The 24,316-nt window shown below is 46.0% G+C and overlaps 1 protein-coding gene and 1 pseudogene across 2 annotated transcripts in view; both read left to right on the forward strand.

Annotated features, from left to right (window-relative positions):
- RARS1 (arginyl-tRNA synthetase 1) overlaps positions 1-24,316 on the forward strand; it is a 187,700-nt gene that overhangs the window by 15,902 nt on the left and 147,482 nt on the right. For both annotated transcript variants that reach the window (XM_077473486.1, XM_077473487.1), the window contains exon 3: positions 11,854-12,042. In XM_077473486.1, the coding sequence (XP_077329612.1) occupies positions 11,854-12,042 (189 nt within the window). The remainder of the gene's footprint in view (positions 1-11,853; positions 12,043-24,316) is intronic.
- LOC143964554 (5S ribosomal RNA) lies at positions 12,264-12,382 on the forward strand (annotated as a pseudogene).

Raw genomic sequence — 24,316 nt, forward strand, 5'->3', positions numbered from 1 at the left:
ATCATTGGAAGGGAAAAATGCCCTTGTGTCTGTGGGGTCACTGGAAGGAAAAAAATGCTCCTAAATTAGTAGCGTCATTGTAAAGGAAAAATGCATCTGCGTCGATGACCTAATGCTCTTGCACTGGTGGTGTCAGTCTTAGCCCTTGTACACACGGTCGGACATTCCGACGGAAAATGTCGGATTGGACCGTGTTGTCGGATAATCCGACCGTGTGTGGGTTTCATCTGACTTTTTCCGTCTGAATGTCCGACCAACAAAGTTTGAGAGCTGGATATAAAAATTTTCCGACAACATTTTTGTAGAGAATTCCAATTGGACAAAGTGCCACGCATGCTCAGATCAAATTCCTAGACCAAAGCTATTGGCTACTAGCCTGAATGTAGTCCCGTCGTAACTAACGTCATCACGTTCCGAACTATCGGATTTTCCAACAACTTTGTCCGACCGTGTGTATGCGACACCAGTTTCAGACAAAATCCGTCGGAAAAAATCCAATGTATTTTGTTGTTGGAATGTCCGACCATGGGCTTAGAAGGACTGCTTTGGCGTCTATCCAGTGGGAGTCCAGAGGGGAGTGGGCTCTGAAGGTTCTATAGAAAGGAATCTGTGGGGACTCTGATTAGGGAAGGGGGGGCCAAGGGCTCTTGGAACATTTCCAGGAGGAGAGAGTGGGTCTAGGGGTGAGTTGTCACCCCCTTCACTCCACCCTCAATGAGTTCAAACCTCCTTCTCAGAGCAGTGCCTGCCTGGAATAAAGACAGTTTCTCCCCTGACCTCTCCTGTACCATCCGCAGCCTCTGAACTCTCCTATATCCATCCGCAGCCTCTGACCTCTCTATTTTTTGATAACATACTGCATTCATCTTGCCATCAATTTTGACCAAATTTCCTGTGCCTTTGTAGCTCACACATCCTCAAAACATCAGCGATCCACCTCCGTGTTTTCCTGCAGATTCTTTGACAATTTTTTTTCTTTCCCCTTGACTCGGAATCCAGAAATGTCAGTGCAGCACTTGATGAAAGATGCAAGGGTCTGTCAGGAGTCCAGAAACTCATTGACCTATTTATACACACACACTAATTACAAGCAAACAGATCACAGGTGAGGATGGTTACCTTTTAATAGCCATTCAAACCCCTTTGTGTCAACTTGTGCGCCTGTTAGGCCAAAATCATCAGGGTATGTAAACTTTTGATCAGGGTAATTTGGGTAGTTTCTGTTGTGATTTAAGATTTTAGAAAAGTAAACACAGTTAATTGATAATAAATGGCTTCAGCCAAACACTAACCATGAGTGAAAGAAAAGTTTTTGTGTTATCATTCGTATTCTCTGAAAAATGGCCAATAAATCATACATTTTGCCAGGATATGTAAACTTACGAGCACAACTGTATCATGTCTGCAGTCTGGAAAGGAGTCACGAGTGGGAGTGCCACCGGGATGGGGGTCATGAGAGGAGTCAGACGTGTGTGGACTGTGTAGAGGAGACTATAGGATGAAACCAAAGCCTCCAAGCTGCAGCCGGCTGACTGAGCCCTGCATGGTGCACCTGAGAGGAGGCCAGTGACCGTGTCCCCAGGCCAGTCTGAGGGGGAGTCAATGAGGTGAGGGGGGAGTGAATACAGTAATGTAAGGGGACACTGATATAAAGATTTCGCCTTATATCAGTAGCCCCCCTTACCTTATTGTTTTTTTTTCTGCGGAAGGTGATCTCCTCTGGTCACCAGAGTCCTCCTCACATACCCAGAGTTCCCCTTTGCATCCACCTTACAGTGCTAGCGGGGACTCTGATGTAAAGGGCAATGCTGCAGACCCTGATGTAAGTGGGAACCCTGATGTAAAAGGGAATGCAGTGGGCTCTGATATATGGGGGGTCTCTGGTCACCAGAGCCCCCTTTATACTAGAGTTAGATAGTGATCTGCATTCCCCTTTATTTATATTAGAGTTAGATAGTGATCTGCATTCCCCTTTATTTCAGAAGTCCCTTGCACTGTAAGGGGGAATCCTGCATACTCTGATATATGAGGAATCTCTGTGCTGGCTGGGCTATATAAATCTGTAAGTCATACAGGAAGTCCCACTCTAAAAAAGTACCCCCCCCCCCAAAAAAAAAAAATGACATGCCAAATGTGGTAGGTAGGGGGGTGAGGAGTTAAAGCAGAAGTTCCACTTTTGGGTAGAACTCTGCTTTAACTTAAACACATTGCTAATATCTTTAGCTACAGGTTTATAGCTTAAATATTGATACTTGCACTGAAAACTGTCATTTTAGCCAGTGCTGTGTTTTACCCTAGGCCAGGGGTGTCCAAACTTTTTTCAAAGAGGACCAGATTTGATGAAGTGAACATGCACGAGGGCCGACCATTTTGCCTGACATTCTTTGAACCATTAAAAATCGGTCTAAGTGTGTTCGTTCGAACACTAATACACGGCCCAACAAGAATTCTCTTGCGTTTGTGGCTGTGTGTGTTGAAGAGATGAGCTCGGGCGTGTTATTTGGATATACCGTATTTATTGGCGAATAAGAGGGAAGTTTCAGGGAAAAAAACCTTAAAATTTTAAATAAAAAACTCTGAAGCAAAATAAGGGTCAGTGCCCATCTGCGCTCCCACCATTGCCAGGAATGCACCCACTATTGCCAGGAATGCAGCCACCATTAGCCAGGATTTCAGCCACCATTAGCCAGGATTTCAGCCACCATTAGCCAGGAATGCAGCCACCATTAGCCAGGATTTCAGCCACCATTAGTCAGGAATGCAGCCACCATTGCCAGGATTTCACTCACCATTAGCCAGGAATGCAGCCACCAATAGCCAGGAATGCAGCCACCATTAGCCAGGAATGCAGCCACCATTAGCCAGGATTTCACACACTATTGCCAGGAATGCAGCCACCAATAGCCAGGAATGCAGCCACCATTAGCCAGGATTTCAGCCACCATTAGCCAGGATTTCAGCCACCATTAGCCAGGATTTCAGCCACCATTAGCCAGCATTTCAGCCACCATTAGCCAGCATTTCAGCCACCATTAGCCAGGAATGCAGCCACCATTAGCCAGGAATGCAGCCACCATTAGCCAGGAATGCAGCCACCATTAGCCAGGAATGCAGCCACCATTAGCCAGGAATGCAGCCACCATTAGCCAGGAATGCAGCCACCAATAGCCAGGAATGCAGCCACCATTAGCCAGGAATGCAGCCACCATTAGCCAGGAATGCAGCCACCATTAGCCAGGATTTCACACACTATTGCCAGGAATGCAGCCACCATTGCCATGATTTCACTCACTATTGCCTGGAATGCAGCCACCATTAGCCAGGATTTCATTCACTATTGCCAGGAATGCAGCCACCATTGCCAGGATTTCACTCACTATTAGCCAGGAATGCAGCCACCATTGCCAGGATTTCACATACTATTGCCAGGAATGCAGCCACCATTGCCAGGATTTCACTCACTATTAGCCAGGAATGCAGCCACTATTGCCAGGATTTCACTCACTATTGCCAGGAATGCAGCCACCATTGCCAGGATTTCACATACTATTGCCAGAAATACAGCCACCATTAGCCAGGATTTCACTCACTATTGCCAGGAATGCAGCCACCATTGCCATCAGTGCAGCCTTGGAGGGGACATGGAGGGGGCTGGACGAGCACCAAAGAACAGGAGAATCTCCTGTTTTCACAGCGGCCTCTTTAAGAGAAAGTCCCGCCTCCTTTGATGGACAGAACAGTCGTCCAATGGCGAAGATGGGACTTCCTATTACAGAGGCTGCAGTGTAAACAGGAAATACTCCTGTGTGCACAGCGCTTGTACAGCCTCCTATCTCCAATGCAGCCAGACTAGAGGTCGACCGATATATCGGCCGATATTTGCCGTTTTTTAATTAATCGGCATCGGCCGATTGTGCTGATAAAAAGCCGATTTAGAACTACAGCAGGACTTTGAAATGACTTCTGTATAGAAGTCAGTGTAAGTTGCCTGAGTCGTCATAGAAACGTCTTCCTCCTCTCTGGGCAGGCTGCCAAGAAAAGAACAAAATGATACAATGTTTAGACTTGAATGAATGAAGTCATCTCTGTGTGTAGAAGTTCTCAGTTTAACCATTTAAAGACTAAATCTTTTCTGACACTTGTTGCTTACAAGTAAAAATCCTGTATTTTCTGCCAGAAAATCACTTAGACCCCCCAAAAATTATATATATTTTTTTAGCAGAGATCCTAGGGAATAAAATAGCGGTTGTTGCAATATTTTATGTCACACGGCATTTGCACAGAGGTCTTTCAAATGCATTTTTTTGGGAAAAAAATACACTATTTAAAAAATAAAAATAAAATAAAAACAGTAAAGTTAGCCCGTTTTTTTTTTTGTCCAAAAGTTTTGACTACCTGTTTTTATTTAATACATATGTTTTTTTTTTTTTTTTATCTAAATCATACATACAAGTAAACTGATTGGAGGTTTGTTTTGTTTAATAAATGTTTAAATGTAAGAAATTTTCTGTATCACTTATGAAGGCTGCTTTCACACTGGAGCGGGCAGGCGTTGATGGTAAAACGCAAGTTTTAGCGGCTCTTTACCATCATTTTAGCGGTGCTATTTGGCTGCTAGTGGGGCACATATAACCCAGCTAGCGGCCAAGGAAGAGGTTAAATGCGCCCATGAAGCACTGCTGCCAAATCGCATTGCATGCGCTTCGGCAGTGGTGCCCATTCATATCAATGGGCAGGAGTGGTGGAGCGGTATACACCACTCCAAACGTGCTGCTTGCGGGACTTTTTTTTAAGATCCTGCCAGCGCATCGCCTCAGTGTGAAAGCACTCTGTCTTTCACACAGACTGCAGAGGAGCCGTTTTGCAGGCACTTTACAGGCGCTATTTTTAGCCCAAAAGCGCCTGAAAAACGCCCCAGTGGGAAAAGTGTGTTAGATCAAGGGGGATTCAAAAAATAATAATAATATATTAAAAAAGGAAAAAAATAAAGAAATAAAATAAAATCGGCCTAACATATCGGCCCAAAAAAATTGGCATCATATATCGGCTATCGGCCGCCATGATTTCTAAATATCGGCCAGAGAAAAACCCATATCGGTCGACCTCTAAGCCAGACTATATATCTTTTGTGGCCCCGGCGCTGGGAGATCGTCGGGGGCCACAAAAGATATATATGTTTAGATCACCAGGCAGGCCGTTCAAAACCGGACCGCGGGCCGGACTTTGGACATGCCTCTAGGGCGGCACCTGGCATGCCCCCCCCCCCCCCGCACGAAAAAAAGCACCTCCTCCCGCATGCAGGGCCACCATCAGGGGAGTACAGCTGAAGAGAGCAGTGGTGGTGCGGGGGGGCACATGCAGCATTTTTACTGGGTGCCATTGAGCTGTGGTAAAGCGGTGACAGCGCTGCTGCTCAGTTTGTCAGATAACTTGTAGCAGTGCTGTGACAGGGAGAGGTGAGCTGCGGGCTGTCTGTGTACTTCCCCCGCTTGCCCCCCTCCCCTCTCCTGTAGGCCGAAGGCAGGAGAGAGAGACCAGCTCTGATTGGGTTTGTCGCCCAGCTTCCTGCCAGCTTTTTCCCTCTCTGTTGGCCACAGCAGAGTGCTAATCAGAAGATGCGGGTGGGGGCATGGAAAATCATAGAAAATGTAGTCCCTCAAGATTGGCGGCCCACAGAGTCCACAGATGGCATGCTACAGTCCCCCAGCATGCACGCACTCTGCTGAGTGCTACAGGAGAAGAGAAAAAGAGAGTAATGTGCTGGTAGAAGCCAGAGAAAAAGCCATGCTGTACATGCCCCGCCAGAAAGCCACGCCGTCGGCCTGGACAACCCAGAGTGAGTGAACGTCCACCAAAAGGGATCACTGTTGCGATTTCACTGGATCTGGTAAGAGGGCCTGTTGGCTATTACCCATTACTGTTCCCAGGGACTAAGCTATTAGGAAGTGCCTAACCTGCTATCCTCTAGACCTTATTGACCACCACAATGAGCTCCAACGCTGGGCCTCTGGCCCAAAAATAGGGGGCTGACACCAGATAACACCAACCCTAGTGATGTCACTGTCCCGGAGTCCAATGCCACAACAAGTTCCGGCACTGAGCTCTGGTAACTGGCCAGACTGGTGCGCTAGCGTGGGCACCTGAGATATCTGCGGCCCGTGGTCCCACAAGTGGTGATCAGCTTTCCGTAGCAGCCAACCCCTCTCTCCCCACTGACAGCCACACACACTCCTCAGTGCTGGGGTGTGCTTTGGGAGGACAGAGGACATGTGCTAGTGTAGGGGGGAGGGGAGTGAGGAGGATAAGACACATCCCACTAGCACATATCCTCTCCCCTCCCAAAGCACTCCCCAGCACATATTCCCTTACCCACCTCCGCTCCCATCACGCTATGTGTGTGTCTGTTATCTGCCCCCTCCTGGTTACTGTGTCCCCGTCCACTGTAAATTATACACTAGACCTCAGACCAACAGCACTGCTCCTCCTTCTGTACACTAGAACATTGGAGCCATAGGTGGGTCATATTGAAATTAGGGCGTGTGCAAGTTTAGTCAGGCCTAGCCACAATTCTGTTGCAGTGTCAGTAAAATTTCAATTCTCTCTCAATATATATATATTTATATATATATGTGTGTGTGCATATGTGTGTGTGTATATATATATATATATATATATATATATATATATATATATATATATATATATATATATATATATATATATATATATATACTCTTCAAATGTGCTTTAACCACTTAACGACCACCGCATGCCATTGTACGTCATCACAATGGCATGTACAGGCACAAGCACGTACATGTACGTGCTTGCCTTCCAGCGGGTGGTGCCTCCCGCTGGATGCTGCGGTCCGGTTCGCTTCAGGAGCGATCCGGGATGAGGAGATTGCTGTTGGTTTCTGGCCATCCCCTCTCGATCGCTCCTGGCAAATGAGAAGCTTCCTCCCACTGTGTATTGTATACACAGGCAGGGAGGAAGAGTGATGTCATCCGGCCTTGTAGGCATCGCCCACTTGGTCAGAGCCGGTAAAGAGATCCTTGCCACTCCACGTCAATTAATTGTTCCGAGGTCTAGTCCAGCACCTCAGTGTAAGGTCACTGCGAGCAGGTTTGGGGCCACGGCCAAGACAAAGAGTGAGAGCGAAGAGAAATTAAGAGAAGAACAGAAAAGAGGGAGAGATGGGGGAGAGGAGTGGAGAGGGGAGAGAGGGAGAGACAAAAGGAAGGAGGTGGTGGGGAAGGAGAGGGGGTGGGGGAGAGAGGGAGGGGTTGGGTCGGCGTTACCTTTGCGGTCTTCTATGTACTGGTATGTGGCTAAATAGTTGCCGATGAGGGCCTTGTACGATACGGACCGATAGGGTCCATAAGGTCTGGAATGGAAGTCCAGCTACCCCGTGTTACAAACTGAGAGGCCACGGTGAGGTTGGAGTTTTGTAGTGGCTGAAATTGTGTGTTCGACAGACCCGGCGTAAATCTGGGGTTACCTAGGATCGATGTCAATGGGGACGTCTTGGTCGTCAGAGAATGTTGTAGAGCCGCCTTCGCGCCCTGGTAGATCGTGTTACCTATGAGAGGGTGGGTTTTCGTTGCCCGCGGTAGTGCATCTCTACACCAGAGAGCTGTCTTTAATGGGATAGAGCACTGTTGTTGCTCAATTTGGGACCACAACTTAGCGTCGAGATTGCGACTCCAATCCAACAGCCTACCCAGGTGTACAGCAGAATAATACTGTTTGATGTCTGGTAGCGCCAACCCCCCATAATGTTTCGGTAGGGAGAGTTGAGAGTGAGGTATCCAAGGCTGCCTTTGTGCCCAGACAAAACGGGTGAATAGTGCCTGCACCTGTTTAAAATATGCGGGTGGGATTTTGATCGGTAGGGCCTGGAAGAGGTATAAAAATTTGGGTAGAATGCACATTTTCAGCAAATTACATCTACCGAACCAGGAGTGGATCCCTTTGTGCCATGAGTCCAAAAGCAACCTCACCTTCGTTAGCAGGGGGGGGAAATTGCGTTCATACAGGTCCGATAGGTCAGGTGGGATGTTAGTCCCCAGATAAGTCAGGGTGGTGGTTGTCCATTTAAATTGGAAATTAGATTGCAAGGCAGGTAGTAAGCGTGGCGGTATCAGGATTCCCAGAGCTTCTGATTTTGTGAAGTTAATCTTCATATTAGATAACTTCCCGTATTTCTCAAATTCCTGAAGCAAATTTGGCAATGATATCCCTGGATTGGTTAGTGTGAAAAGCATATCATCAGCATAGGCCGAGAGCTTGTGTTGCGACCGCCCGACCATCACCCCTCGTATATCGGGGTTTAGTCTGATCGTGGCTAAAAAGGGTTCCAGGGATAATGCAAACAGGAGAGGGGACCCAATAACGGTTTTAACCCCCTGATTGCCCATAGTTAACCCTTTCACCCCCTTTTGCCAGTGTCACTAAGCGATCATTTTTCTGATCACTGCATTAGTGTCGCTAGGTAGCTAGTTATTTTTTTAGGTTCACCGCCAGGTTTTTATAGCGCTAGGTACCCCGATATACTACCCAATAATGGTTTTAACCCCCTGATTGCCCCTAGTTAACCCTTTCACCCCCTTTTGCCAGTGTCACTAAGCGATCATTTTTCTGATCGCTGTATTAGTGTCGCTAGGTAGCTAGTTATTTTTTTAGGTTCACCGCCAGGTTTTTATAGCGCTAGGTACCCCCATATACTACCCAATAATGGTTGTAACCCCCTGAGTGCCCCTAGTTAACCCTTTCACCAGCGATCACCGTATAAGTGTCACTGGTGACGCTGGTTAGCCAGTTAGTTATTTAGGTTTCCCGTCAGGTTTTTATATAGCGCCAGGGACCTCCATATACTACCTAATAAAAATTTGAACCTCCTGATTGCCCCTAGTTAACCCTTTCACCAGTGATCACCATATAAGTGTTACGGGTGACTCTGGTTAGTTAGTTTGCTTTTTATAGCATCAGGGCACCCACCATTTATTACCCAATAAAGGTTTAACTCCCTGATCACCCGGCGGGTGATATCAATTAGGTTTTAGGGTCAGGGTCTGCGTCGCCCCAGGCAGCGCTAGGTTAGTGCCAGTACTGCTAACACCCACGCGCAAAGCATACACCTCCCGTAGTGGTATAGAATCTGAACAGATCAATATCTGATCTGATCAGATCTATACTAGCATCCCCAGCAGTTTAGGGTTCCAAAAAAACGCATTGTTAGCGGGATCAGCCCAGATACCTGCTAGCACCTGCGTTTTGCCCCTCCGCCCAGCCCACCCAAGTGCAGTATCGATCGATCACTGTCACTTACAAAACACTAAACACATAACTACAGTGATCGCAGTCAGGCCTCCTGCGATAGCTAACAGGTTTTTTTGGTAGCGTTTTATATTTAAATCCGGAAGGCAGTGCTTGGTTTTCGGGGTCCAGTACGTGGCTTGCCTCCCAAAAAGTCCCCCACATGTGGTATCCCCGTACTCGGGAGAAGCAGCAGAATTTATTTTGAGGTGTAATCTGACTTATGCCCATAGCATGTGTGAGCAATATATCATTTAGTGACAACTTTGTGCAAAAAAAAAAAAATGTTTTTAATATTCCTGCAACTTGTGGCAAAATATAAAATATTTCATGGACTCAACATGCCTCTCAGTAAATAGCTTGTGGTGTCTACTTTCCAAAATGGGGTAATTTGGGGGGGGGGTTGTGTTATTTTGGCCTTTCATGGCCTTCGAAACTGTGATAGGTAGTAAGGAGTGAAATCAAAAATTTGCACCCTTAGAAATCCTGAAGGCAGTGATTGGTTTTCGGGTGCCGTACACGGCTAGACTCCCAAAAAGTCCCACATATGTGGTATCCCCGTACTCAGGAGAAGCAGCAGAATATATTTTGGGGTGCAATTCCACATATAACTATGGCATGTGTGAGCAATATATCATTTAGTGACAACTTTTTGTAAACTTTTTTTTTGTCATTATTCAATCACTTGGGACAAAAAAAAAATATTCAATGGGCTCAACATGCCTCTCAGAAATTTCCTAGGGGTGTCTACTTTCCAAAATGGGGTCATTTGGGGGGGGGGGTTTGTACTGCCCTGCCATTTTAGCACCTCAAGAAATGAGATAGGCAGTCATAAATTAAAAGCTGTGTAAATTCCAAATGTAAATGTACTCTAGTTTGTAGACGCTATAACTTTTGCGCAAAGCAAAATATATACGCTTATTGACATTTTTTTTTACTAAAGACATGTGGCTGAATACATTTTGCCCTAAATGTATGACTAAAATTGAGTTTATTCGATTTTTCTTATAACAAAAAGTAGAAAATATCTTTTTTTTCTCAAAATTTTCGTTTTTTTCCATTTATATCGCAAAAAATAAAAATCGCAGAGGCAATCAAATACCACCAAAAGAAAGCTCTATTTGTGGGAAGAAAAGGACGCAAATTTAGTTTGGGTACAACATTGCATGACCGTGCAATTACCAGTTAAAGCAGTGCAGTGCAAAATTGTAAAAAGACCTCTGGTCCTAAGGCTGTTAATTGGTCCGGGGCTGAAGTGGTTAAAATGCATGGTTTTCCCCTTTTGTGAATGGGAAAATTGTGCGGTGGGGCTGATATGAAATTATTTTCAGGGCTTGTTTTTATTCCCAGTCCGGCCCTGGTCTGTTCAGGGTGATGTGCAGTGTTAGTTTTCTGCTACACGTAGCGTTTTGTTTTTAGGCCAAAAAGTTCCACATGTTTGCTGTGTCCCCCCTTTTTGGCTTTTCCAAACTGCAAATGGAACTTCTTATGGCTTTCCCTCAACAATGGCTTTCTTCTTGCCACTCTACCATAAAGGCCAGATTTATGGAGTGCACGACTAATAGTTGTCCTGTGGACAGATTCTCCCACCTGGGTTGTGGATCTCTGCAGCTCCTCCAGTGTCACCATGGGTCTCTTGGCTGCTTCTCTGATTAATGCTCCCCTTGCCTGGCCTGTCAGTTTAGGTGGATGGCCATGTCTTGGTAGGTTTGCAGTTGTGCCATACGCTTTCTATTTTCAGATGATGGATTGAACATTGCTCTGTGAGATGTTCAAAGCTTAGGATATTTATTTATAACCTAACCCTGCTTTAAAATTCTCCAGAACTTTATCTCCGACCTGTCTGTTTTGTTCACAAAGCTTCTCTAACAAACCTCAGAGGGCTTCACAGAACAGCTGCATTTATATTGAGAATAAACTACACACAGGTGGACTCTCTTTACTAATTAGTTAACTTCTGAAGGGAATTGGTTCCACTAGATTTTAGTTAGGGATATCAGAGTAAAGGGGGTTAAATACAAATGCACACCACACTTTTCAGATATTTATTCATAAAAAATTTAAAACCAGTTATCGTTTTCCTTCCACTTCACAATTTTATGTGCCACTTTGTGTTGATCTATCACATAAATTCCAATAAAGTACATTTATGTTTTTGGTTGTAACATGACAAAATATGGAAAATTTCAAGTGGTATGAATACTTTTTCAAGGCACTATAGCCAGGGCCTCACAGATGCATCCTGTAAAGGCAATATTACCAGTGCCCTCCCCTTCAGATGATGTGCACTATCGCGTTTCAGGATGGAAAACGAGACTGATTAATCTGCCCTTGGTGAAAATTGCCACAGTGAAAAACTGTGAGGAAAAGAAAATCATGGAATGCAAAAAATAAAAAGCTATAAATTTGTAGATTGCCATTACTAAACCTTTCTAAATGTGCATCTGTTTTATTTTAACTGGGGAAATGTTCTCATCTGTTGTAATTTTTAAGATAAGGGACAACGGCTTCTAAATGTTTTCAAAATTTTTACAGAGTCTTGAAGAAGAAAAAAACAAGTCGGTGAAAAGTATGATCAACATCAATTCCCAACTCCAAGACATATTTGGAAGAGCGATCAATGCTGCATTTCCTGAATTGGAAAATGCCCCCCTGGCAGTCACTCCAAACCAGCAGCCAAAATTTGGTGACTATCAGTGTAATAGCGCAATGTCACTTACACAGGTAAATCAATCTATTGGTCACTGGTTACTTTGTGTTTAAAGTAATTCTTTGGGAATACAGCCTGTATGTTTTTTTTTTTTGTGTTGTATAAACATACATTTTGCAACCTGTAGATATTGGGTAGTCGAGTTGGGTAGATGTGAGGGCATCCCTTTTAAAGCGGTTGTAACCCCCAAAGGAATTGGCATTTGTCAAGAGGGTTAAGAGTGGCCAGCAAGATCACCTACGGCCACATCACCCTTAATGCACCCGATCTTGTCTAATCTTGGATGCTAAGCAGGGTCGGGCCTGGTTAGTACCTGGATGGGAGACTGCCTGGGAATACCAGGTGCCGTAGGCTTTTTTTAATAATATATAATATAGCATAGTGCTTCTGCAGTGTAATTTTTCCCCTTCCTTTGATCTAAAATACCTGGTTGGTCCTGCCTATTCCTGTGTTCCCCTCTGTGTACTGACCACAGTAATCATGGTGTGGTCAGTTTACATGCATCCATCATCACGCTCTCTGCTCTGAGTCTCTCCATTTCCCCCTCCCTGCCTGTTGGTTCCGAAGCCTGTGTGTGAGAGCCGATCTCCTCCCCCTCCCCTCCCTCCTACCTCTATTCCCTGTGGCTTGAAAGTAACATTTAAAAATAACTTGCATACCCTCCTTTTTTTTTTTTTTTTGAATATACAAGTTACAGTGTGTCCACTTTTTTGTTATTTTTATAAATTCTAATCCTAAATACCACCTTGCAGAGCACCGATATGAGGTCACGTGACCTCCTCCTGCTGACGTCAGAGGGGGAATCTCAGCTCCTCCCCCCACTCTCCTTAGATCAGGGAAGGAGAGTGGAGGAGGACACGTGACAGCACAGAGGTGCTGTGAGAGAGGGTATTTAGGAATAGAATATTTAAAAAATGGACACGCACACACTACTTTATATTTTTATAAAACAGAGGGGGATGGCTGTTATTGATTATGATTTATCAAACACTTTAAATTCAATCAAGTCCTTTCCCACAGTGGGGTTATTGTGGCAGTATATCATAAGTTTGCTGCCAGATACATTACTTATTGTTTGGAATCCAGTTTATACAAAGCGGGGGTGGGCTCCTGGGCTTTTGCACTTGGCTGGCCACAGAGTGAAAAAACAGCAAGGTGGCTTTGGATGCGGATTCTGCAAGTTCTCCACCCATGCAGCACAGGGAAGGCTGTTGCCTAGTGCACAAGCACTGTATAAACAAACGGCAGCAGGGGGGAATTGCGGAGTGATCAGGAAGTCAGTACACCAATCCCCCAACAGGAGTGCAAGCACAGCTTAATTGGGAAAGACATCTGACTGAGCTCTCAACCTAATTACAAGGCACATCTATAATAACAAAATGTAAATGTTAACCACAGAATCCTACCTAAAACACACTGAACTTCGACATTCACACCAACATTAATCCCTTCATGACCAGGATCGAAACAAACCTTAAAGTGGTTGTAAACCATTAAAAAAAAAATCCTAAAAAAAAAACCCTGCAAGACAAAGGCATAATGAGCTAGTATGCAGCAGAGGCTGACATCTCCCCAGGGGGTGGGGTGGGGTTACTTACGGGTATTGCGGCTCTGGCGCTGTGATTGGCCAGAGCCGCAATGACGATTGTCATTGGCCGGTCTTGCATGCGCACGGGAGATGCTGGTAATGTCACAGTACAGCTGAAGCAGTGCCATGTACGTGCTGTTTCTTCAGCTTGCTTCAGTGCGCATGTGCCGATTACGTCAGCACATGCAACTACAGGGATATCTCCTAAACCGTGCGGGTTTAGGAGATATCCACTGTAGGTATGGGTAAGCCTAATTCTAGGCTTGCCTGTAATATAAAGTAGTTGTAAAGGGTTTACAACCACTTTAACCCAAACCCAATTTTGCAACTTTGACCTGTGTTAGTAAAACTGTACATATCATGGCAACTACTTGGTGTATCCAGTTGGGTTATACTCTTTTTCAGGACAGACTTGGCCGTTCATTTAGTGGTAAAAGGCAATTAGTATTTCTTGATTTTTGTTTTATTACGAAAAGAAAACTGTCACAAAATAGTAAAAAAAAAGCAAAAAAAAAAACATTGTTTAAACTTTAGCCTTATGTTTTTATGCCTCTACCATAACCCACCATGTTTTTCTTACCTTATCACAGTGACACTAACACATTCACTGACACTAAATATACAGCCCTGGCCAAAAGTTTTGAAAATTACACAAATATTACTTTTCACCAAGTGTTTTTTACTTTGTTACTATGGTATACTGTAGTATAATTATAGGTATTTTGTAAGTGTCAAGGGCTTTTATTGACAATTACATTACGTTTATGCAAAGAGTCAATATTTGCAGTGCTCATCCTTCTTTTTCAAGACCTCTGCAGTTCTCCCTGGCGATCTGTCAATCAACTTCTGGGCCACATCCTATCTGATTGCAGCCCATTATTGCATAATTAATGATTGGAGTTTGTCAGAATTTGTGTTTTTATTTTTTTATTTTTTTTACCCGCATCTTGAGGATTGACCACAAGTTCATAATGGGATTCAGGTCTGGGGAGTTTCCTGGCCATGGACCCAACATTTCGATGCTTTGTTCCCCAAGCCACTTTTTCCTTATGTCATGGTGCTTTATCATGCTGGAAAAGGCATAGGTCGTCACCAAACTGTTCTTGGATGGGAGAAGTTGCTCTCGGAATATGTTTTTGTACCATTCTTTATTCATGGCTGGCTGTGTTCTTAGTCTAGGTTCACATCTATGTGGTTGATCTGTTTTTACATGCAGTTTTCATGCATTTTGTGTTTTTTACTTTTTTTTATATATTTTTTTCCCTTCTTTTTAAACACTTTACATATAGCTGGTTGCTAAGGAGCAGGCCTGGAATCCAGCTGCCTTGTCCTTTAACAACTGATAAATCATCAGCTGTCAGCAAAAGAATTGCTGGCACAAAAATTTGTGAAAAAAAATGGAGTGGGGTCCCCCTCCCCAAATCCATACCTAGCCCCCCTACCAAGTCCATAGCAGCCCAGCAGGTCAGGAAAGAGAGGGGACGAGCGAGTGAAAACCCTACGCCTTTTTTTTTTTTTTTTTTTTTACATTTAGCTACCCCGGGGTACACTGCTGACAGCTGATGACTCACCAGTTGTTAAGGACGAGGAGGCCGCTCCTTAGCAAGCAGCTATATGCAGTTATTAAAGGTAAAAAAAAAAAAAAATGAAACACTTGTGTTCTTGGTGCGACTCCTTTTGAAGTCTATTACACGCAATCTGCTGCGTGAAAAAAGTCCCGACCCTTTTAAAAATGTTTTTGTACCATTCTAAGGCCCGCTCCTTAGCAAGCAGCTATATGCAGTGTTTTTAAAGGTAAAAAAAAACAAAGATCAAAAATTAAACACTTGTGTTCTTGGTGCGACTCCACTGAAGCCTATTACACGCAATCTGCTGCGGGAAAAAAGTCCCCAACCCTTTTAAAAAAACGCAGCATTGCAAAGCGGACAGATGTGAACTACATCCATAGGAAACCATGTTAAATGGACTGTAGTGCGTTTCTGCAAAACGCACCAAAAAGGGCATAGGTGGGAACATAGGGTTAGGCAGATTTGTGAGTGAGCCCAATACTTTGGCTAAGAAGCAACCCCACACATATATGGTCTCAGGATGTTTTACTGTTGGCATGACACAGGACTGATGGTAAAAACAGCGACACTTGCATAGTACCACCCAGGGGGTGGTCCTACTGGCTATAACCCCTCACTGCATCCAGCGGCTCATTTTTTTTTTCTGCCTAGTGGAGAAGGACCTGGCTCCCGGTTGGGACCATTGGTCCTGGAATTTTTTTTTCTTTTTTCTGCATTGTTGATTCCTGTGATCTACAATCAACAGCCGGGCTGGGTGACTGGCTGGATAATATAGATCCAGGTAGTCTCCCCAACCAGGCCATCAAGCATGAGCAGGCCCTAGCTACGCGCTGGGTCGGCCACGATATGCCCCGTCTGATCCAGGGATGGCCGGTGAGCTATATGCTCTGGGGCACACACAGGACCGGGTTACTGTTGTCTGTGTTACAGTGTGCCATGGCCGGCAGCCACCCCATACTGCTTGGGTGATGGGTCTGTCTTTGGAATACATCCAGCAGTCCCTGCAGGAGGGGTGTGTATGGTTCCACCTGTCTTGGCAGGAGCAGCTGGACATTCCCTGGGAGGTCAACTAGGGGGGTCTCTCGCTTGTCCTCTTCCCTGTTTCTGGGCAACGGAGTGTTTGTGCTGTGTTTGACATGTGGGGAGGCCGCTGCATGCTCTGCAGCCATTTTCCTGGGGCCGCGGCCATGTTTTTTGTAGCCACAGCCAGTTTTTGCCTTTCAGCTATTTTCTGGTAGATTGGCAGCCATTTTCTCTGCGCCCTCAGACACTTTTGCTCAGGTGGCCGGCGGCCAGTGGCCATTTTCTAGTAGCCTCAGATAGTTTTGCCTATAGTGCTGGGTGCTTGTTTCCTTCTAGAACAGTGTGCTTTTTTCACACAGACACCTCATGGGTGACACGGGAGAGCGGACAGCAGCAGCACATCGCAGTACCTGGGTCAGGGTGGTGAGTCCTGCAGGGATCCCCTCAGTCTGGGGCAGCTAGGAGGGTGGACATTTTGTGTGGCTTGCCTTAGGTCCCTAAGTGGTGACAAGCAAGTGTGGGTCAGCATGGCGTGGGAAGCTGGCGCTTCTTCCCCAGACATCCCTGTTATTGCAACTGGATCCCCTGCACCTGCGGTGCCTATGGATGCTCTGTCGGCAGTCCTGGAGTCCTTTGTTGCCAGGGTGGAAATGGTGTACGGCCGCAAAAGGGGTAAACACCCCTCCCCCCCACCATCTTCTGGGGAAAGCTCTGATTCAGACTCGGGCCCTTCTATGGCAAGCGGCCCCTGTTCAGACATGTCAGAGGATGCGGACCAGGACCGTTCGGACAGTGAGAATGACTCCGTGTTCGGGAAAGCGCAGGAAAAGGCGCTTGTAGGAGCACTTATTACAGCGGTGCTGGATACCCTAAAAATGGAGGATACGACAGGGGCATCTACCGAGGTGTCGGTTCCTTTTGTTTGGGTCCCACAAGTTTCCTTACCCAACTTATTTTGATAAGTTTATTTACAAAGAGTGGGGAAAACCGCAGCGGGCCTTTTCAGTCCCGAAACGCATGGCTGTGCGTTACCCCTTTGAGGAGAGTTTCCTGAAGAAATTGACCTCTCCTTCGATTGGAGTAGGGCCACGCCGTTGGCAAGGGCCCTTCTCTTCCACTCAGAAGTGTTTTTTTTTTCTCGTCTGCCTGGGTCGGCAGGTAAGCGTTCCCAGTCCGACGAAGTGCCTGCTGAGGGACAAAAGCGTCCTTGGTTTCGCAAGCCAAACAAGCCTGCGAGCAAATCTGTTACCGAATGAAGGTTTGGAAGTCGGGCGGGGGGTCGCCTTTTGGAGTTTGCAGCCCAGTGGACCTCCCTACCTTCCGACTGGTGGGTCTGCGAACTGGGTTCATCAGGATACAAGATAGTTTCTTTCTTGTCCGCCAAACAGATTTTTTCCCTCCAACCTTCATCTTCTTCTGGCTTGTCGGGAAGCCCTGTTCGGGGGAGTACAGGACCTGCTGTTGCGCGAGGTGATAGTACCTGTACCGACACCGGAAATGTTTCAGGGATTCTACTCCAGTCTGTTTGTAGTCCCAAAGAAGGAAGGGGTCCGTCCTGTCCTGGACCTCAAGGCCCTCAACGGCTTTGTGAAGGTGCAAAGGTTCAGGATGGAATCAGTTCGCTTAGTGGTCGCTGCACTCCATTAGGGGGATTTTCTGGCATCCCTGGACATCAAGGATGCATACTTGCATGTCTCCATATGCATCATAGGTTCCTATGATTTGCAATCGGGGATGAGCACTATCAATTTCTAGCTCTCCCTTTTGCCCTAGCAACGGCGCCAATGGTCTTCACCATGGTGCTAGCTCCAATTCTGGCATTGCTAAGACAACGAGGGATCGCAATCGTGGGTTACCTGGACGACCTCCTCCTGAGAGCAGCTTCCACTTCAGAATTAAGGAAGGATGTGGCGATCACCATACAAACTCTTCTGGAGTTTGGATGGGTGTTGAACCTCCAGAAGTCGATGTTGGTGCTGACTCAATGCCTGGAGTACCTGGGCTTGATTCTGGACTCTTCAGAGGCAAGAGTCCTTCTCCCCTCAGACAAGCTTCAGACTCTTCAAGTGAAGTTGTTGGTGTCCCGCAGGGGGTTGTCGCTGCGTTTTTGCATGCGAGTTCTGTGTCTCATGGTAGCCACTTTTGAGGCGGTACTGTATGCTCAATTCCACACCCCGAGTCTTGCAGAAAGAGATCCTGTCCAAATGGGACAAATCTCAGACATCCCTGGATTGTCAAATTCGGGTGAGTTAGCTAGTCAGAGATTCCCTTCTCTGGGGGCTGAGGTCTCCGGCCCTTCGGTCCGGGAAGTCGTTCCTTCCTCTCCATTGGACAGTGATCTCAACAGATGCCAGCTTGACCGGCTGGGGGGGGAGCCCAGGGTCTCTGGACGCAGGAAGAATCCCACCTGCCGATCAATGTGCTGGAACTTTGGGCCATCGGGTGGTGCCTCACCATATGGTCAAAGAGGCTGCAGGGGCGCCCGGTCAGGATCCAGTCGGACAATGCCGCGGTGGTGGCGTATGTCAACCATCAAGGGGGAAGAAGGAGCTTGGTGCGGGAACAAGGAGCTCACATCCTGCAGTGGGCAGAGCAGCGCTGTGCAGAGTAGAGGCCGAGGGGTTTCCTGTAATTCTAATTGCCCCCGATTGGCCTCGACGTCATTGGTACGCCGTCGTCAGAATGGTGGCTGATGTTCCTTGGTGGCTGCCGATGTGGGAGGACCTTCTGTTGCAAGGTCCAATACTTCATCCTGCTTTACCATCGCTGGTTTTAATGGCATGGCTGTTGAAGGCCAGGTGCTAAGGGACCGAGGATTGTCGAATTCGGTGATCTCCACTATGCTGAGGGCACGGAAGTCCTCTTCTCTGAAGATTTGTCATTGTACGTGGAAGGCTTACATCTCCATGTTTGAGGAGACAGGGTGGTGTCCACGTACATATTCAGTTTCCAGGATCCTGCTGTTTTTGCAGCGAGGAGTGGATCAGAAGCTTGCATTAAGCACCATTAAGGAGCAGATATCAGCTTTTGGCTGTCTTTTTTTTTTTTCAGTGACATTTGGCGACTCTTTCATTGGTGAGTACGTTTGTTCATGGGGGTCGACATGTGGGCCCCTCTGGTTCGACCACCGCTGCCTCCGTGGGATTTTAATCTGGTACTCTCAGTACTTCAGAAAACGCCATTTGAGAACATTAGGGAGATTCCCTTATTGACACTCTCTCAGAAAGTAGTTTTTTTTTTGTGGCTATTACATCTGCCAGGAGGGTTTCTGAGTCGGCGGCCTTGTCTTGCATCTAAATTAGGACATTGTGCTTCCGTCCTTATGTCCTCGGCTGTCACGTCCCAAAGAGGTTGCTTTGCATTCTCTGGATGTGGTCCGGGCAATCTTTGCGAGTCTATCAGGCTGCTACAACTTCTTTCCGGAGATCGGACCCCTTGTTTGTATTGGTGGCTGGTCGGAAGAAGGGCCTGGCGGTCTCGTCGGCCACGATTTCTCGTTGAATCGGACAGATCATGGTTCAGGCTTATGCCATAAGGGGACGGGCGCTCCCCTTTCCAGTCACAGCCCAGGAGGCATCAATTGCCCTGGTAGAATGTGCATTCCGACATCAAGCGTCTGTTTCTCAGGTGTGTAAGGCGGCAACCTGGTCGTCCATTCACGCTTTCACTAAATTTTACAAGGTTGAAGTGAGCGCCTCTTTGGATGCATGCTTTGGCCGCAAGGTTTTGCAGACGGCCGTTTTAAGGTTGCAACTCCTCTGTTGAGCTCCTTTTGTTATGGATTGAGTTAATTTTCTTGCTTTTCCCACCCCTCATTTTTTGACACTGCTTGGGGACATCTCTAAGGTCAAGATTAAAGGTGCTGTGTCCGTCAATGAATGAAAGAGAAAATAGGATTTTTGTACTCGCCGTATAATCCTATTCTCTGAAGTTCATTGACTGACTTAGCACCCACCCCACCTACTTATGTTTGTACTGCTTTTTAACGAACTGAGCTGGCAGGATCAGTGGTTCAACCTGCATTGGCAGCGATCGGTGTATGTCAGTCCTTAAAAGATCAGTTTAAACAGGTGCTCAACATTATTCCTGATCGGCAGGCCCAAGATTTGGCAGGATATCAGAGGGGTTATGTTTTACAGTAGACGCTATGAGAATGCTATGGTTGAAAAATTGGTCAGCCGAAGCGCCATGCAATAAGCTCTTGGCTAGTTTTCCATTTCACGGTTGTTTGGGGATGATCTGGATAAACAAATCCAAAGAATTTCTAATGGAAAATGTTACCTTTTACCAGTTAAAGAGGAAGTAAACCCTGATGAGTTTACTTCCTCTTTCATTCCCTGCAAAGGCAAAGCATAATGGACTACTATGCATCGCATAGTAGCCCATTATGTGTCACTTACCTGACACAGGAGCCATCGAAGTCGCCGCTGTCCCCTGTAGTCCGCCGCATCCATCTTCTTGGTGGGGTCTCGCAGCTCCGCCGCTGTCATTCGGCGAAGCCGCGATGACGTCACTCCCGCGCATGCGCATGGGAGCCGACATGTGCGGCAGCTCCGTCGTTGAGAATGCCGCGCTCAGTGCGCCTGCGCGCCGCTGTCTACGGCGCATGTGCCGTAGACAGCGGTGCCTGTTTTCGGGCAAATATCTCCTAAACCATATAGGTTTAGGAGATATTTCTTTGACCTACAGGTAAGCCTTAATCTAGGCTTACCTGTAGGTCAAAGTGGTTTGTAAGGGTTTACAACCACTTTAAGAAGAAGTTTAAGCGCTTTTCTTTTAAACAAGCTTCTTCTTCAGTGCCAGGAGCTTCAGCCTCCAGGTGGTAACAACAGCCTCCACCATCAAGTTCAAGAGGTAAAACTCAGGGTCAACCAAAATAAATACTAAAACCTCCTCATGAAGGGACACCCCCACTCACTCAAGTTGGGGGAAGACTTCTGCAGTTCTCAAGAATCTGGCAGGAACAGTATCGAGATAAAGGGGTGGCTTCCTCAATATCTCTAGGTTACAAATTAGAGTTCCAAGCGTTCCCATCTCCTCGTTTTCTCAAATCAAATGTTCCCAGAGATGCGAGAAAAAGAAGTCTCTTTCTGGCTTTGGATCATCTCTTGTCTCAAAAGGTGATATCGTGGTCCCCAAGGAAGAGCGAAGGTTAGGGTTTTATTCAAATCTTTTCACGGTACCAAAACCAAATGGGGGTGTCAGACCCATTTTAGATCTTTTAAAGGTCTAAACCGGTTTTGGAATATCCGCTCTTTTCACATGGAGTCAATCTGATCAGTGGTCTCCATTCTACAAGGTGGAGAACAGTCAGCTACCTGGAATACCTAGGTTGGATTCTCAAATCCTCCTCAAAACCACCAAGGAGATTGGAGTACTTGGGTTTGAGCATAGATACAGCTCGGAAGAAGGTGTTTTTGCCCCAGGCAAAGATTAGTTCTATAAGGGAACTGATTCAGGTGATCAAAGCAAAGAAGAATCCTTCTATTCAACTTTGCATGAAATTGTTGGGAAAGATGGTGGCTTCATTCGAGGCCGTCCCTTGTGCTCACTTTCTTTAGAGACTGCTGCAAAACAGTATCCCGTTAACTTGGAGCAAGAACAAGGTCCAAGCGCTAGACTTCCGAATGTGTTTATCCCCAACAGTGCGTCAAAGCCAAAGTTGGTGGTTGATAACCAAGAATCTCCAAAAAGGAAAATTCTTTCTACCAGTTACCTGGAAAGTGGTAACAGATGCCAGCCTTCTGGGCTGGTGAGCAGTCCTAGAAGAAGCACCTGTCCAGGGAAGTTGGTCCAAATCAGAAATTACCTTGTCCATCAATATTTTAGAGTTTCGGGTGGCTCGTCTGCCCCTGAAAGCCTGGACGCTCAGATTACGGAATTGTCCTGTCCGGATCCAATCTGACAATGCCACAGTTGTGGCCTATATCAATCACCAAGGGGGCACGAGAAGTCATACTGCCCAGAGAAAGGTTAATCCTATCCTATCTTGCTCAGAAGCCAACATTCCTTGCCTATCGGCAGTCTTCGTTCCAGGGATAGAGAATTGGCAGGCGGACTACTTGAGTCATAACAGGTGTTTCCGGGAGAAGGATCTCCTTACCCTGACAACTTTCTATCAATATGTCAAAGATTGGGAATTCCAGACATGGATCAGTTTGCATCTAGGTTCAACAAAAAGATGGACAACTTTGTGTCAAGGACAAAGGATCCGCTGGCATGCGGGACAGATGCCTTGGTTTTTCCGTGGGATCAGTGTTCACTGATCTATGCTTTCCCTCCTGCTCTGCTGCTTCTGCACCTTCTTCACAAGATCAAGCAGGAAGGGAAGAAGGTGATTCTTGTGGCCAAGGAGATCTTGGTATGCAGAGATAGTAAAGATTCTCTTGCAAGGTCCGGTATTCCATTCTACCTTACAAACGCTAAATTTAACGGTTTGGCTATTGAGACCCACATTCTGAAAGACTGTGGGCTGTCGGGATCAGTAGTTTCTACTTTGGTTAATGCTAAGAAGCCGGCCTCCAGAGTCATATATTAGAGTCTGGCAGGCATATGTCTCCTGGTGTGAATCCAGGGGTTGGCACCCCAGGAAATATGTCATGGGTAGGATCCTTGAAATTCTACAGATGGGATTAGAAATGAAGCTGGCCTTGAGTACTATCAAAGGCCAGTTGTCAGCCTTATCTGCATTTTTTTCAATGACCACTTGCTTCACACTCTCTGGTTCATAGCTTTATTCAGGGGGTAACGTGGCGTAATCCTCCGGTTAGGGCACCCCTTTGGGGCTAGAATTTGGTCCTGTTAGCTTTACAGAAACAGCCTTTTGAGCCGATACGAGATATTCCCTTGTTCCTTTTGATAAGGAAATGTGTTTTTCTGGTTGCCATATCTTCTGCAAGAAGAGTATCAGAGTTTGGTGCTCTTTCTTCTAAAGAGCCATATTTGATCCTTCATAAGGATAAGGCTTTATTACATCCTCATCCTAATTTCCTACCAAAGGTAGTGCTGGGTTTTCATTTAAACCAGGATATTGTTCTGCCTTAATTTTTTCCAGAACCTCGTTCTGCGGAAGAAAGGTCTCTACATTCTCTTGATGTGGTGAGAGCAGTCACGGTCTACTTGAAGGTGACTGCTCAGGTTCATAAAACAGATGTTTTGTTTGTGTTGCCAGAAGGTCCTAAGAGAAGACAGGTGGCATCGAAATCTACTATTTCTAAATGGATTTGTCAAGTTATTGCTCAACCTTATAGTTTAAAGAGGAAAATTTCACCTTTTCATATTAAAGCACACTCTACCAGGGCTATTAGTACTTCCTTGTGTCCGCTCAGATTCATAAAACAGATGTTTTGTTTGTGTTGCCAGGTGGTCCTAAAAGAGGACAGGCAGCGTTGAAATCCTACTATTTCTAAATGGATTCATCAAGTACTTGTTCACATTAAAGCTCACTTCTCCAGGGCTGTTAGTGCTTCTTGCGCAGTGCATCACCAAGCCTCCATGGCTCAAATCTGCAAGGCCGCAACTTGGTCTTCAGTCCGTACATTTACCAGATTCTATCAAGTAGATGTAAAAGGTCATGAGGATATCGCCTTTTGGCGCAGTGTACTGCAGGCAGCAGTATGAGTCCTCTAGTCTCTTAGTGCCCTACTTTTTGTCTCCCTCCCTTCAGTTGGCATTGCTATGGGACATCCCACATAGTAACTAGTAACTACTATGGCTCTGTGTCCCATGATGTACGATAAGAAAATAGGATTTTTGAAACGGCTTACCTGTAAAAATTATTTTCTTTGAAGTACATCACGGGAAACAGAGGTCCCACCCTTCTTTTTGGTAAACAGGTGTATTGCTTTGCTACAAAACAGAGGTACTCCCAGTAGTGGGAGGGGTTATATAGGGAGTGGACTTCTTGTCTTAGGGTGTGCCAGTGTCCATCACCTGAAGGTGGCCTATAACCCACATAGTAACTACTATGGCTCTGTGTCCTGTGATGTACTTCAAAGAAAAGGATTTTACAGGTAAGCTGTTTTAAAAATCCTATTTTATGGGGATCATCTCTGTTTGCTGGTTGGTGGGGAGGAATCTGTAGATGAATGGCTGCCTAGGGGACTATTG

The sequence above is a fragment of the Lithobates pipiens genome, unplaced genomic scaffold, assembly GCF_037356315.1.
Source record: "Lithobates pipiens isolate NorthernLeopardFrog02 unplaced genomic scaffold, aLitPip1_a1.2 Scaffold_8, whole genome shotgun sequence".
Lineage (NCBI taxonomy): Eukaryota > Metazoa > Chordata > Amphibia > Anura > Ranidae > Lithobates > Lithobates pipiens.